The 16,550-nt window shown below is 40.4% G+C and overlaps 1 protein-coding gene across 2 annotated transcripts in view; it reads left to right on the top strand.

Moving 5' to 3' along the window:
* sema3c (sema domain, immunoglobulin domain (Ig), short basic domain, secreted, (semaphorin) 3C) overlaps positions 1-16,550 on the top strand; it is a 36,897-nt gene that overhangs the window by 2,329 nt on the left and 18,018 nt on the right. Inside the window, exons 1-2 of one of the 2 annotated variants that reach the window (XM_086058639.1) lie at positions 4,662-4,818; positions 7,181-7,345. In XM_086058639.1, the coding sequence (XP_085914765.1) occupies positions 7,207-7,345 (139 nt within the window). In that variant the 5' untranslated portion in view covers positions 4,662-4,818; positions 7,181-7,206. Of the gene's footprint in view, positions 1-4,661; positions 4,819-7,180; positions 7,346-16,550 lie in introns of those variants that run through there. The other variant, XM_086058638.1, reaches the window with a different exon arrangement.

Genomic DNA, 16,550 nt, shown 5'->3' with positions numbered 1-16,550 from the left:
CTAACACCCGCTGACGACTACTCAGCCTTGGGATTTACGGTTCCCTGCTCAAATATGCCCCGGCACTGCGGTACAATCACCAGGTTGCTTTCTGTAAAGCATTCCCCAGAGTAAAAGGTGACTTGCAAAACCTTATGAGATGCCAAAAACTTCCCTCCCTCAATATCAGAACTTCCAGTTCCTTCCTCTAATTTGTCCAACCTGGTTGTCAGTTCTGTTAAATACCTTATGGACACCCTCCACAAATTAGTTTGTCTGTGAGGGTCACCTGCCAAGTTGCATTTGGTGAAACATGCACCAGAGGTTTTTACCTGAGTCATGGGAGAAGGGGTGCTAATTGTCTCTACTTGTAGGTGTCCTCTGGGTCTCTGGACTCAAATGCTGAAATCTTGTAGCAAGTGTTATGTGTTTTGGGACTCCCTGATCTAAATTAGCAAAAAAACTGGGGGTGTCAAAATTAGTGTGTTAATTTAAAGTTCCTTTAACACCACACGTTTTCTTAAAAAGCCTGTACTGGGGGAATGAATTCCGGTCGCAATGCAGCAGACACATCCGTGTCAAAATTTAGCAGTAATACATTTAATAATAATGTATATATTTGTGGAGAGTGTGGTAATGTTGTGTTTTATAATTTTAAAATGTGCATAAAGTTACTTCATGTTAAAGATTAGAATGCACTGATTTGTTACCAATGTCTTACAAATGCAATTATGCCATCTTGTGGCAGAAAAATGACCAACACAAATCAATATCACACAATTTTTTTAAACAGAACAGTATATCTTTTTCATTTTAACTCATTTTAATTTTTTAAAATGAAATTACTATATCAATGACTAAAAGATGCAGCCATGTTTCTATTAGTTTAACATTTTTGCCCACTTTTATGTTAACAAGAGTATGAAAACTCTTAGAACAGATATAAAATTTGTGATTAATCGTGAGTTAACTGCTGAAGTCATGCGATTAATCAAAAAAAAAAATTAATCGCCTGACACCTCTAGCAAAATCCAAACAATTCCTAGGTGACTCACTCAGGGTTCAAATCAGGAGTATTTCCTGGTCACCTGTTAGGTAACATTCATACAATGGTGGAAAAAAAATATCTTCCTACAATGTTAAGATGGTATGTCATCTAAAGTTTGGCCTTATGGCGACCGGAATTTTACCACCAACACTAGCCGTTTTATCACGCATTGATTTTTTTTTCTTTGTCACAATAAAATTTCGGAAGGATTGACTGTTTTAGGCATCAACGTGGACCAAAAAAAACAAACTATGTCCTCCTTGTGTCTTGAACAAGATCTGACTTTTGCACAGTAATCCCATTTATCTCCATCCCGTCGCGGCCGTAATCAGTCATTTTGTCATCGCTCAATCAACTTGATTACTTGACCCGCCTGCAGACCTCTAAACCATTAAGTCGGGATTACTTGGGGTTCTGATCAATAATGAATACCCGCGCTAAGTAAATGAGCGGGCGTCGTAAAAGCCAGCATGTTTAATTAACTCAACAAGGTGGTCTCCACCCCTCTCATCCCCCCGGAATGAATACAGTTAATTAGATGAGGGGCACTCTGCATTATTCTCAGGTATTCCCGTTGGAGTCTCTATCGAATTGGCTCGTTGTCCCGGAGGGACATCTTTTGTCAAAAGTCAAGCTGTTGAAATTAGAAGTACGGAAGCACAAAAAGTTTGATTTAAATTTCAAAACGTTCTGCGTCGGCCAATACTTAATTTGTCTAAACACAACCCACCCAAGCAGGATTTCACTCACAATTACTGTCCACCGCTGATTAGAATTAATGATGACTCAGCATGGCTGCTCTATGAAAGTCAAATTCCTCTGAAAATAGACGTTCGCGTTGAATATACATGACGTGCCCTGATTAGATTCTCTCGACATATGTATCGGGCCGGCGGTGCTGGAATGCAAATGAAATGTAAATGTGGCGCACGCACAAAACAAACCATCAAATCTGCGTTGATTATTCCGATATCACAATCAGTCGCGGTTTGCGTTTGATGGTATGCAAAATGAGAGCCAGATGTCGCATGGGCCTGGTACAGGATTTCCGACACGGGGGGGGGGGTTGACGGCAATGCCCCAGCGATGCCCCAGCGATGCCCCAGCGATGCCCCAGCGATGCCCCAGCGGTGACTAGAAAACCCATAAACCGAGCGTCCGTCAAAGCACGTGGAAAGATCCCACTTGTGAGCTTAACCTGACAGTCAAACTGTGTTTTTTTTTTGTTTGTTTTTTAATTTAGCTCCGTTGTGGGGATTGAAGCATCAATCTTGCGCATCTGCAAAGCCACTCTAGACTGACTACATCTACATCTGTTCCATCATAAAAAAAAAAAACGCCAGTGACGCTGTGCTCGTCTGTTTTCGATTACTCGCCCTGGTAATGTTGTGTCCTCTCGGCGTACGCATCAAAGCGATGTGACGTCTTAAGTGAGTGGAGCGCAGTTTATGAAAGCACGCCGCTGACATTACGACCTAAGTGTGACTTACTTTGACCAACAAACGTTCACAGGCTTCAGTTGCACTGTATGCTTTAGCAAACACATTTGCCGCTGTGAAAACAAAGATTTGGAGTTCCGCCAACACCAAACTTAAGCCCACTTCACTTTCGATCTTTTTTTTTTCTTTTTTTTTATATTCGAGCTAATAATCACTTGATTGTGAAATACTTTAATAATATTCTGATAAACTTTACTGAACATTTACATTAAGAAGAGTCCCGATGTTTGTTGCAATAATATAGTTGTTTTCTTAAAATTGATAAATGTAGTTATTTTGTATTAACTCATTCACTCCCAGCCATTTTCCCTGAAGCGACCCCCTTCACTCCCGGCTGTTGGATTTTGACTGATTTTGCAAGGCCCACAGAATATTGTGTTCGATTGCTATCAAAACATGGAACCTAGAATTAGAATATAGCTAAGTTTCATCATTATTCACAAACCTGTTGAAAACACTGGCAAAAAAAGAGCTTGTTGCAACATGGCCCTCGATACTCTGCTGCCACCTGCTGGCCGTTTTAGTATTAACTACTATTACTGTATTAACTACCAAAAGAAAGATTAGAGTCTCCTCTTTCATCAGGAAAAAAAAGTATATTTCTATCTGTTTCCGTTATGCAGCAATTAGCATTAGAATAAAGCTAAGTTTCATCATTATTCACAAATCTATTTAGTATTGTGAGTAATTAAAACAACCGTTCTGTGCAGTTGAGAAACGACATCAAAGCTCTAGCATAAAAAAACAACATTAAAAAAACGTATAAATATGTATTTGGGATACTTAAAACATTTGAAAGTTAATCATTTTTTTTGTGTAAATTAGAGAAAAATATCAGTAATAACAGTTTTACTCAAAAGTTTACCCATGCTTGTTATAAAAACAGTCAAACTGACAGAACCAGTTTGTATGTTTTTATGGAGCATTGAGGCACAGTTTTTCACACAGCATAAATTTGTAATGTTTGGAGAAGAATTGCTTCTGTCGCCGCTTTTCTTTGTTTGGTCCGTGAGTTGCTGCTGTCTTTGTTCAAAGCAGAGCTGATCGGGTCCCGTTGCGGTCATCTCTTTTGTTTTGCCTTGAAAAACAGCTGGAAAGAGGCTTGATATGAACATTCCACATCAATGAGGAATGTCAGCCAGTGGAACCCAAAAACAAGCTTACTGGAGGACAGGATTGATGCAAACCGATAATAAAATTCACACCCAATCAGTCCATACCCAAAGGGATGAAGATCGTCAAGATAAAACTAGATGATCTCACTGACGGCGTTAAGGTCCATCTGCTTGTTGGACCTTAGCTACAATTCAAGATCAAATTTAAATCCCTCAGAGGGCCGCTAAAAAATGTTTTGAGAGTTTCAAAACCGGCCGCCGCCTTATCGCCACCTCTGTTATTCCCAACACGCGTGTTTTTCCCGGGAGTTGCATCCCAAATATGCAAATAGAAGTACGAATACGTCTTGTTTACTATCTGGGCGAAGATTTTTGCTCAAAACATGACTCAGTTCCGAAAGATCTGCAGTAAATAATAGCGAGAAAATTTATCTCTTAACCCACAGCCTGTTGAGGCAGCCAAGAATCAACCAACCTCAATCGGAGTGTGAAGTTGTGTGACGCACATTGGGCTCTATCGTTATGCTTCTGATGCAGCAATTTACTGGGAATGTAGCGTGAAAGTGCAGCCCGTCCAGGCAGCCAACAGTTGAGGACGAGCTAACAAAATCCTCTTTTACACTTTTACAATTATTTTATCCGCGTTTCAAGTGAGTGCGTGACGTCAACTGATTATGTTAACTGGGCAACCCGCATCGGCTTTGCGAATGCGCACAAGTTCGTTACCCCTCTGATGCGGCAATTTAGCGGGAAAACAGTATGAAAAAGGCTTTAAGAAAATGTCTTCACCAGATAATCGCAAGAAAATGTTGCTACCGCAGCCCGTTTAGGCGGCCAGCAATTAATAATCATATGTTATGTAAGCATTCATTGGCAAAATTTGAAGCTCTTGCGTTTGCTGTCTTGTTAATGTCGGGGTGGGGGGGCACGTGAGAGGGGTGAGGAAGAGGAGCGGAGGGGGGGGGGGGTGTTGGCGTAACAGGACACCCGCCCCTCACTGCCTCTTCCCGCTCTCCTCCCTCTCCTCGCCGCTCAGTCAACTCCGCTCGCAAGGCGAATCAGTTCCTCGGAGTCCCAGGACCTGCTTAAATATTATTATTTTTTTAAATCCCCGTTTACCATTCGGGTTCTCTACCTTCACTTGGATTAGGAGTGGGGGGGGGGACGCTTCTGAAAGGTGAGTGTGTCACACCGGGATCTTTCCAGAATCAGGATCAGGTGGGAGGCATCGTCAGGTGTACCATCCGATTGTCAAGTCTCACGCATTTCTGCCACTTTTCAACTTTGTTTCAACTCTACGGAGTTTATACACCAGCCCGAATGTTCCAAATTCTCTGATTATGAACATCTGCTGTCAGTGTAGCTGGGTGTGGTGTACCAACACACGGGACAGATTGAGCAACCCTTTTTAAACTCCGTCGTCTACTCAGCTATTTTTATGATGCCGGAATGTTTCAGGAAAAGCAGACGGAGAGTCGTGAATATCTTGTTATGAAGTTTTTAGGGTGGTGTTTGGAATGCTGGATAAGCACATATACAGTAGTCCGACGTCCACTGCTTAATGGCTGGAATTCCACAAGATTCTGGAATTCCTGTATTTTGACACTTGTCCCAAGGTGTGGATTGGCGGGGGTCCGGGTCGGGTTCAAGAGGCGTCCGGGGAAGCGCTCGCACGCATGTCGGGATGTCAGGGAGAAGACTTAAGCAGCTGCGGGAATTTCAATGGCCAGCAATTCTCCACCAGAGTTGAGCAGATGTTCAGGAGGATTGGATCACGTTTGGACAACTGGGGACGATGATTAGATTGGCAATGATTTTTGGAGGCCAGGGTGCGACTATGAGTATTGTGGGAACCATATTTGATCACTTAAGTGGGTTTATTTGCAGGAGATGGGCATGGACTGTCTCCGAACAGGATTTTTCGTCAAATGGATCGTAATGATGATGCATTGACTATGAAATGCAAGTCCGAGCCTGACCACACGTTACAAAAATCGGAAAATTTACTGGGGGGGAAATGCAAGTCAGCAATGTTTGTATTTTTATCATGTTTTTCCACACTGACCCCATCCAACTGGTCTTGCTTGGTGCACTGGGAACAGCAAATTCCCCAAAGTGTTCCCCTACAGTTTAATTGAAGATTTTATTGATAGAGGCGTGTCTGTACCCCAATGCTTTTTTTTTATTTATTTTTTTTATTTTTTTTTTGGTGCACAAAGTGCACTAAAAGTTTTATCGCCTTGTTGAAGCATAGCGATCATCAATGTTTCAGCGTGCATGCATAAGCCATGAGAACAGAGATCCACCTGCTTGTAAAAACAATTTTTTTATGGCCATAAGAGGTTTTGAGTTTGCTTGAGCCCCACCGGCGCAACGGTCCGCTACCTGCCGCTAATCAATAATTGAGTTCTGGACCAAGAACGAGGATTTTCTTCATCCATTTTTCAGGAAGACGCTTGTGCAAAGATACGGAATGGAAGACTGACGAGTTCATGTCAAAATTTTTGCTTAAGTTTTCGCGTTTCCATAATCATTTAGGAAGACCTCCTCGCCAATAGGGGGCACTTGACTTTGACTTGAGAAGTGAAGTTTACGAGGTGTGAGATTTTTTTTTAATTTATATATATCTCTAAATATACATTTATGTTGGGTTTTTTGTAGTAATATGAACATGGGGAGAGGGCTTTGCAAAGTTAGTTTAAAAAATGAGTAAAAAATTTAGAATAATTTTAAACAAGCTCCAGCACCCCCGCGAGGAGTAAGCGGTTAAGAAAATGGATGGATGGATGGAAGTTTTTAATGTGTTGTGCAATTAAATGACAGTATAGGAAAAAATTACAGTAAATGAAAAAAAAGTGAAGAAAAAATAAAAGAATTTTGAACTAAAATATTTTATATATTTAATTATAATTTGTTAATACAAGTGCAATATATTTTTTATCTGTAAATATATCTCTATCCTTAAATTAATAAAATTCTAAGGAGAAAGTATGAACAAAATTAATTTAAAAAAATGAATTTAATTATTTTTTCTAAATATTAAGGCTGTGTATTGCAATTAAATTAGTATATGAATAAAATTACATGAAAAGTTAAGAACATTTATAATTTTTTAAATAATTATTTAAATATTTTGTATTTTTAATTAATAAAAAACCTATACATTTAATAAAAATTTGCAATTTTTTTATTAACTTATTTTAAATAATATTAAATAAGTAAATCAAATTGTGTATTGCTTCTGTAAAACTTTTTTGTCTACCTTTTTCAATCTGAAAAACTAAACTCTCAACCACAGCTAAAACCAAGTGATACATAACAATAATACAAGAATAAAGTAAAAAATTATAATAATAATGACACTGAACCCAATTTTTTTTTTTTTTTAAACACATAAAATATGACTACATCTGTATAAATAAGTACAATACATTTATTTATTTATTCATTTATGTATTTATTTTTGCCTTGGTGGAGGTCTTCTCCTGTCATCCCGTTTCTTTGTGGTTCTAACTCCACTGCTCCGTCTCCCGTTTCAGGCGGTGCTGTCCCGTCCGGGTCAGTCATGAGTCGGTCAGCCGCACTGGTCAAGCCACGGACGGCGTCGGCCATGCCGCCCCTTCTTCTCCTCCTTGTGAGCCTCTTCTCCGAAGGCGTCAGCGGCCTTCCTCAGCCGCTGCCTCGAGTCTTCCTCTCGTTTGACGGTAAGCGCATCAAAGATGAATGTGTTTGTGCTTTAATGAGTCGGCGGTGCCACGTGTTTTCTGGCGCGCCGCTGCTGCTGCCCTGCGGCGCCTTCATTAGAAGAGTACACAGCTCGTGGATTCATTAGTACCAAGTGTACACAGCCGCCAGGGGCTTTAATGCAAACAGCCTGTTGTTGATTTTTCTTGCTTTATCTGTTTAATATCACACAATTCAGACTGGGAAAGTCCAGTTGTGCGCGCTTGCCGAGAGTTGAACCTCGGCAAACTGCTCCTCGTTAAATTTTAATCCTCTCTGCTCGCCGTGCTTTTGTTTTATTTAATTTCCCAGATGTGGAATTGCCGTGTGAATATTTGAATTGAGGGCATTCGTGGGTCAGCTTAAGTCCCTAAAGTTAGTTTGGGAAAGTTGTTTTATATGTATATATTTATACAGATTGTAGTCATATTTAATATTTTATTATAGAATTAACATATTTTTATTCTTTATTTTATCATTTTATTTTATTACATAATGTAATATTTTGTATAATATATATAAAACTGTTCAGGTATATTTAACTGATTTAATATTTATAGGTGTATATTGTGTATAATTTTACTTGTGTATATAAATCAAGATTTTATTCAAAGTGTATTTATTTATTTATATTTCTTAAAAATACTTTTTAGTTGTTTTTTTGCTTCTTATTGCAGACAGGCATGGATGGATAGATGGATGACAGACAGACAGACAGATAGATAGATAGATATTCACCACACAAATAACTCACCTAATCTTCTTTTGCCCTTTGTAGAAATGACTTTCTTCAGGTCTCTGATTGGCTGCAGTCTTTTGTCAGTCAAGATGTTATAGTGCCACCTGTTGGTTTTGTTTCGTCAGCCCTTTTCAGTCGAACCCAGATTAACATTTTCGTCGTCAGCAAATATAATGTCGCAATTTACTGTGCGGTATTCATTTTGGGAATGGTGTCAATTTGCATCTTGGTGGGATTGCCTGCCGTTTAAACGTTGCCGTTCAAAGGAAATGCTAGCGAGCTCTGGGCCTGCTTCTGTTTAGTGAGATGTCTGAACGGTAGCGCTTTGTTTAATTACATCAGCATGTGTGGTGTTGGCGTGGAAAAAAAAAAAAGCACACGCAGAAGTGTCGCTTTTGTCAGTCGATCATAATTACGCTTTGCGGAGAAGCCGATGCGACGCGAACGTAGATGTCAATCATCCTTTCTTTCACACGTGCGAACGCTAAATCACCGCATAGCCTTTGTTGCAATCCCGCACTCGATTATTTGGGTTAGCCGCGTTTATTGTGCGGCTTTAATTGTGGCTTTGCAGCGCCGCGGCGGGAAGCCTTGTGTAAGCACGGTGAAGCGACAGAAAGAATGTCGGAGGCAGCAACTTCTCAGCTGGGGGGTGCCAGACCCGCTCCGAGGGTCCCATCGTCAAGTGAGCCGCCTCAGGGCCGGATCCGGTTTCAACCGGGAGGATATTTCGGACCGACGGAACCGCTGCTTTATTGATTATTTTTCTTGAGTGATTTCCAGACTATAACAGCCATGCGGGGAATTTGAAGACTGATCTTTACTGGCCACCCAGCAGGTGCCCCCAAAATTTCAGAAGAAAACAAAAAAAAAAGTAGTAATTTTCTAAGCATTTTTGCTGTTTTGCAAGATATATAAAGAATACAATAGGCTGTTGTCACATGGAGGACACTGCCATTACTTGCCAGAAATTCCTTGCAGTTGTTTGATCAACTAATCATGTCTGCTGATGAGTTTTGCCTGTTTTTTACTGTATGAATGATATTATAGGAGATTGTTGTCATGGGTATACGTGCTGGAATGAGTTTCAGCGAGCTTCCACCTTCTCTTCTTTCCAGCCTTGTGTGCTACCATTTCCTTCAAACAGTGGTGGAATTTGACATTTTGAGGGAATTCCAGGTGTTTGTTTAGGATTTAGCGGTGCGTGTTTACGGTTCGGCTCATTTCATCTCGTGAGTGATCGCACTGTAAGCTGCTCCCAAAACGAGGAATGTTTATTTAAAAATTCCGAGTTTCACCTGCTGGGTGGACGTGCGGACTGATTGATTCCGTTTTTTTTTTATTTCTCTCTCGCAAATCTCCTTTTGGAGGAGATTGTAGTCCCCGCGGGAATGGATGTTAGTCGGAGAGAGAAACTCAGGAAGGAGCTGAAAAATTCCAGGTTGGTTGCGTGTGCGTTCCTTCAACTGATTGGTGGCAAACATCTTTGTGCTGAGTCACTCCAGGAACTCGCCCTTTACAAGCGAAACTAAACAGTCCCCAAAATTTAATGACTTCCATCCTGGCTTGGCTGCGCTCCTCCACCCGCTCAGGTTTTGACTCATCCCAGGAGATGCACGCAGAATCATTTTGGGGCACACCTCATTGTACCCATTTGTTAGTCCTGATTTTTTAGTATTAGCCAATTTAGTTTCAGTTCACAATTGTTCTCATTCAAGGAATACAATTGATCACAGTGTCAACATTAAAGGACCTGCAGTGTTCTGGCGAATGTACTGGCTATGTCCCACATGACAAACATTTCCTGTATTTTTCATGTGTCTTGCATAAAAGGCAACATTCATCCATCCACAAATATTGGTAGTAATTTCCTGCAATTCCTGTGTCCTACATGCGACAACAATCTGCTGTATTCTTCATATGGGTTACGAATCAGGTGAAACGCAGGCATTACTTGTCGATGGAAAGTTTTTCTGTCTATATCGGTATCTGGCAGGAGTTTCTGGCTTTACTGGATGTGTCCTACATGTGACAATTGCCAGAATTATTTTCATATGTCTCATTTCTGTGGGGTAGGGTGGCTTTTATCTACCCATCTGTCAGCAACATATAAAACCTGCAAAAATTCTGGCATGTCCTGGCTATATCCTACATGTGACAACAAAGTTTTTGGCATAATGCTGCGCCCTGAACTTATTTTTAAGTCACGAAAGTGCATAAAACTGAACATATGAGTGTACTCGCACAGGGAATCCGCTCATAAAAGTCGTCTCTGGCAACATATGTGGCAAGAGCGAGCGTCCTCACCCCTTGCGTGTGCGCAAGGACTTAAAAAGGACGAGTAGACGAGCGATCATCCGGTTACAGAGACGTTAGCCTGTGAGCGGGGGGGGGGGGGGGGGCACGGGTCCCGGGAGGTCGGCAAAAGTTCAAAGGTCGAGAGACCGGCGCTGACAGGCCTCGACCTTGGACGTCTGTGTCTTCTTGCTTCTGTTTTCCACATTGGACGTCTTACAAATGGTCAAAGCGCTCGCGGGGAAGTAGCGGACGCTGAGTGATTGCGGAGTTGGCCCAAGAAATCGCAAGACTGGCAAAACTGTCCACAGAGACGTGCAGATAGATGTCTTATGTCGGAGTGCTGCTTGAATACGATTTATAGTAACTGTAGTCATTTTATTAATTTTATACAGACCTATTTAAGTCACCAAAAATACATAAATGTTTTGTCTTTGGGGAGTGGGATTTTATTTGTAGTATTTTTAGTCATATCTTTTTAAGCCCTTCGATTGCAGTGGACATGACATATTTGTGTGTCTCAAGCAATAAAAACGCATCATTTGGATGATGTCAACACTTCTGGTTCATGATTGGATCCTAGCTAACCAATCACAATTGCTAGTTGATTTGCATGATGTTCGTGTTAAAAAATGTACGTATAAGCTTGGTAAGTTTACAACACGTCACAGCCATACTATCCTGGCGTCCACAATAATAAATAAAAACATAAGATATTGTTCTTATGTGGGAAAAAGAGTCAACATTTGGTTAAAAAATAATAATTTGCCCAGCAGTAAATTTTCTTAAATTGTTAGTAATTTAAAAAGTATATATTATTAATAGTCCTTATTTCTTAATTTAAAGAAATATTAAATTTATTACGTTTACATTTAAAGCCACAGTGTGTAAAAAAATAAATAATTACCATCTAGTGGTGAACTAATAGAATGCAACGACCTAATTTGTAAGGGTGTATACATTTTGAAGCACGTGCTCTACGGTGCGTCAGAGAGAGCACACTTCGTGAGCATACCACCAATTACTACGTTCGCTAAGTTTGTCTCCTTCGGGTATCCGTAGTAGAAAGATGGCGACGAAACATGTCAGCCTCCTGTAAGGCACAGCGTGTCCTATGTAATATAATTACGGTTACTAGACATATGATTATATATAAAAAAAAATATGTTAAATGAATGTGATAAAACATATTTGTTTCGCATGTTATCGAAATGAATAGTGTGGTTTTAAAATGAATGAACATCGAAAAATGAAAAACTTTCCTTTTCCGTTTCTTTTTTCTTTCCTTTTTTGAATAAACGTCACAATTTATATTGATCTGTTTTTAATTGTATACCTTTTTTTTTTAGGTTATTCTTTATTTGAAAATGTGTGTAGTATTTTGGACTCATGGCTTGTTTTTTGGGGGGGAGAAATGACCTTTTTCCTGCTTCTGATTGGCCATTATGTCCTCACAGTCGAGGCTTACACATGTTTGACAGCCTCCGAAGGCATTTTTTATCAGGCCAGTGATTTTTATTATTTTTTTAATTCCCTGGGAGGGGATGACAAAGTTGGAGGGAGATGATTTTAATTTGGTTATTATGAAGATGGTTCCCAAATTTTATGGAACAAATGATGCTCATTTGTTTTCACTCTGTCCTCCGTCTGTATTGATGTCTTTTTTCCACGCTTGCACATAAAATAGTTATGACTTGACTTTACAACTGGAGTGCATTCAAAGCAGGAGAAGAAATAATTTCCTCAAAGCCAAATTGTAAGCGCCACGCAGCGGCGGAACAACCCGCGGACCTCGGCGACATCATCTCGGAGAGTTACGCTTCGGATTTTTCACTTCCCCCTTAGGACTCGTAAACATCCCCACTTTGTAGAGCCACTCGCCCGTGTCTCCGGCGAGGGGGGTGGGCCGGGGCCTGGCGAGGGGGTGGGCAGGCGTGCGGCCTGGGTGCTAATTGGGGTACGGCTCGCCGGCTTCATGTTTCAGCGAAGTGGGAATCCTAGCCAACACCTTAGCGGGTCAACTCGGAACGCAGACGTCAGGCATGGATAATATCAGTGAGGGGTTGGGGGCGCGATGGGGATACACTCCCAGGCCTCGCTTACTGTAAGAGCTCTGGAATCTTGCATGTAAAATCAACCAATAGGCAAGTTATACACAATTACTAGTAATCCGAATTTGTTGTTCTTTGCAGAGGATAAAGAATATACATCTGTGTTGCTCAATACTTTAGATTTTCATTTTAAAAATAAACATATATAAATAATAGGTGCATTGGCTATATAGAAGTCTGTTTTGTATGACTATGAAATTGCTTTAAAATGTTACTAGTACAATCAGCTTCCTATAAAATGGTGTGATATTTAAAGTTGAGCAGTATCTCTAATTAGCCAAAAGTTTGTTAGCCTGTGTCTCTCAATGTTTTCATTCTGTTCGCAGCTCAAAATTTGAAAAAAAATCGTAACTTATTTGCTCCCAAAAACATGTTTACATGTTCCAAAGATGTATTTATACGTTTTAATGTATTTCTTCTATGCTAGAGCATACAGAAGGCTTAGATGCATCCTCTCAACTGCTTAGAACGGTTGAAGAAATGGTAGTTATTACACAAACGGCCAGCAGTTGGCAGCAGAGCAAAATAGATCAACCAGGGCCTTGTTGAAAAAAAGCTCCGCCTCTACTTTACTCACATTTCTAAAAAGATTTGTGAATACTGATGAAACTTAGCTATATTCTAATGCTAATTGCTGCAAAACGGAAACGGATAGAAATATACTTTTCTCCTGATGAAAGAAGAGACTAATCTTTCACTTGGTAGGTTTCTTGTCAAAATCCAGTAAAATAGCTGGGAGTGAAGGGGATTGCTTCAGTGCAAATGGCTGGGAGGGAATGAGTTAAAGTTGAGCGATTTCTCTAATTAGCCAAAAGTTTGTTAGCCTATGTCTCAATGTTTCCATTCTGTTCACAGCTCAAACTTAGAAGAAAAAAAAAACTCTTAAGTGTGTTAAGAGGAAATTCTTAGTTGCTTTGTCATGGACTGAGCCGTATGATTAGCATTTTGGAATCTGCACCTGCATCTGCTCATTGACAGTTGGCCGCAGTCATCAAGCAGGATGTTGATGAATGAAGACGTTTTGTCATGACAGTGCGGTAGGTCCGCCTTCCGGGGAATGTCGTCTATGTCCAAGGCCGACGCCAAACTTCCTGGGTGGTCCCCTTAACGTGCGACAGGCCAACAGTCGACTGGCGTTGTCCTGTCTTGACAGGAGCCATTTTTGATCTCTTGAGTGTCTGTCACTTGCCAGGATGGAAATCATTACTATTCCCTGTCATCCAAGTCCCAAAGAGCCCCATGATAGTTTTTGTCCAGGACTTGGCACTGGTCTGGTCCGGAGTTTGGCCAGCGTCAGTGCTGCCCGACTTCACTAAGGCGGAGTTCACCAAATTTTCCGTAAATGGTAAATGTTATGATAAAAAATTCACATTTAATGTGATGAGAATGAAGTTGCTTTCTTTTCAGGGGAAGAAATTAGAAAAGTTCAGATTTTTACAAGAACAAAGTCATCTTGCCGCAAATCTTGTTGCAAAGCACTATTATTGTGTAAATGAAACTACTCAACTCACTTCATCGTAGTTCCTTGACAACAAAATGCCACAAGATTCAATTGCTGTCCTCTCTTAATGTCTTGGAGCGCTCCAAAGCTCGAGTTGATTCTCCTCCAACATTCAAGAAATTCCTACCTAACAAATGTATTCTTGTATGGACATCGCGACGCTTCAGAGTCTGTTGTTTACCAGCACGGGCCATTCCCGGCCATTTGATCACGCAAACATGTTTGGAATTCTCCCGTTAAAGTCCTAACAGATTTTGGGAGGGAGTTCTCGCTGCGTGTCTGCAATCAAAGCTCTCACTTCCTGCTGTTGCCCACTTGGGCGCCTCCTTCGACTGGACCACAGCATGCTCTTGTGCTGCTATTTGGAAATTTTACTGCATATAATAAATTCCCAAAATATTTCAAATGTTCAAACAAGCTAGCCATGTTTAGGGACTGAGCCATTTAACAAGGGACTCATTTTAAAACCCAAAAGAGCATCTTAAAGTTAATTCAGTTCTTGATTAAAACTGGTTTGACAATAAACAGGGATTTTTTTTTGTGCTAATAAACTGATCATAATTTTTTTTTAATTATGAATGACCACCAAGATTCAAATGTGAAAGTCATTTAAAAAGTAACCATCCAGGGTAAAAACTTATAGTTAAAAAAATATTTTTTTTTGGGAGGGGGGATACATTTTAAAATAATTGTAAAAACATTTTATTACTCTTAATTGTTGGCTTGTCCTTTTTTGCATGAGACTGTTTATTATTACTGTATTATTATTATTTTTAAATAAATTATGATTTAAATTAAATTATGATTTTAGCTTTATGTATTTGTTATATTTTTGAAAAAAATAGTAAAATAGAATACATATTACACTTCAACTTTTTATTTAATTCTTAATTTATTTTATAAGGCTTGTCATTACCTGGGACAACTTTTTAAATATTTTTTTTTTTACATTTTGAGATACTTTTGTACTTTTACACCTTTTTTAGCGCTTTTATATTTAAATGTGATATTGAGTAGTAATTACAGATTGATCCACTCGAATAATTCTTCAATTTGCTTAAGTGCGTCTTTTGCCGCTTACGACTTTCTTCTGGCATCTGATTGGCTATCATAATTTCACAGGCTCTCAATGCATTTTTATTATGTCATGTGCATAAAGTTCACTTAAAGAAACTCGGAATCACATTTTTTAGCCAAAGTTGATCATAAATAATACAGTATAATAAATGGGCACAATTTTATCTGCAGTGCGAGACAGAAATCTGCTGTTAAATTTTGAATGAGGCAGTGGTTTTGGGGGGTCCAACAAAAGAGCTTTTATGCGACCGCGACTCCTAAACGCAGACGGGGGGTTGAACTTGTCCTTTCCGCTCACCCCGCTGCGGTCGCCGCAGCATCGGATCTTCTCGGATTTTATTATCGCGGCATTTCACCGAGGGGTCAAAATCCCACCTGCCCGCATGCATAATAGAAAAGCCGCCAACTGTCAGATGCTGTATGGCCTACTTCCTCTTGATTTGTTCTGTTTTCCCCCCCTGCCGTCTTTGGCTTTGCGCGGTATTCCCTCCTGCGGCCGCCTTCCGAGGACCAACTTCTCCTTGCGTGATCCCAACACGCTTGACTAATGGAGCGACACGTGGGCCCGAGAAGCGCTAGCGCGGCATGAAAAGCAAAACAGCAAAAATCTTGTTGTCCGGCCGGAGAATGTGGGAAGCGTACGGGAATTGGAATGCCGGCGTGGTGCTGGATGACACCAGATCCGCCATGTTGGGCTCGTGTCCAGGGAGCCACGGGCAATTTCCACCCCACTTGTGGGACAATACGCACCTCCTTGTGGAATGTTTTGAAGGGAACTAAAGCTGAAAAGTCCAATAATTACAAGTCAACAAAGACGGCGCTAATGGAAAGGGTGAATTGTTCTGGTTAAGTCTTAAAGGGGAAGTCAATCCAAAAAATGTCTTCACAATAATATGTTTTATGCACCCCCATTAGGGTAACCACGGCATTCTGATAATATTGCGTTCATGGAGTATGAACTAAGCAGCAAACACCACCTGTTTTTTTTCCCCCATCTCAGGCAACAGCCATTTTGTCACTTGCTGTCGACTGAAAATGGCATCAAATTTGCTCAGGGCTCAGGTAACGACCAATCATGGCTCAACGGTTATATCTGAGTTTGTTCATGTGACGTTTGCAAGCTGAGCCCTGATTGGTTGTTATACATCCGAGTTTGGTCATGTGACGTTTGCAAGCTGAGCTGTGATTGCTCGTAACCTGAGCCCTGAGCAACTGTGATGTCATTTTCTGTTGACAGCAATTGCCAAAATGGCCGCCCCCTGAGATGGATAAAAGTGGGTGGATTTTGCTGTTTAGCTCATATTGTACAAACGCAATATTAATTAATCAGGCACATAAAAGATTATTGTTGAGAAAATTATAGGGTTGACTTCCCCATTAATGATTTAGATCAGGGATGTCCCAAAAAAAATTCACTCAGGGCCAGATACAGAAAAAAAAATTGATTGTTTGTGTGGCATGTC

Source organism: Leptonotus elevatus, chromosome 17 (assembly GCF_054856555.1).
Source record: "Leptonotus elevatus isolate MCC_2025b chromosome 17, RoL_Lele_1.0, whole genome shotgun sequence".
NCBI lineage: Eukaryota > Metazoa > Chordata > Actinopteri > Syngnathiformes > Syngnathidae > Leptonotus > Leptonotus elevatus.
This window is presented reverse-complemented; position numbering and strand designations above follow the sequence as displayed.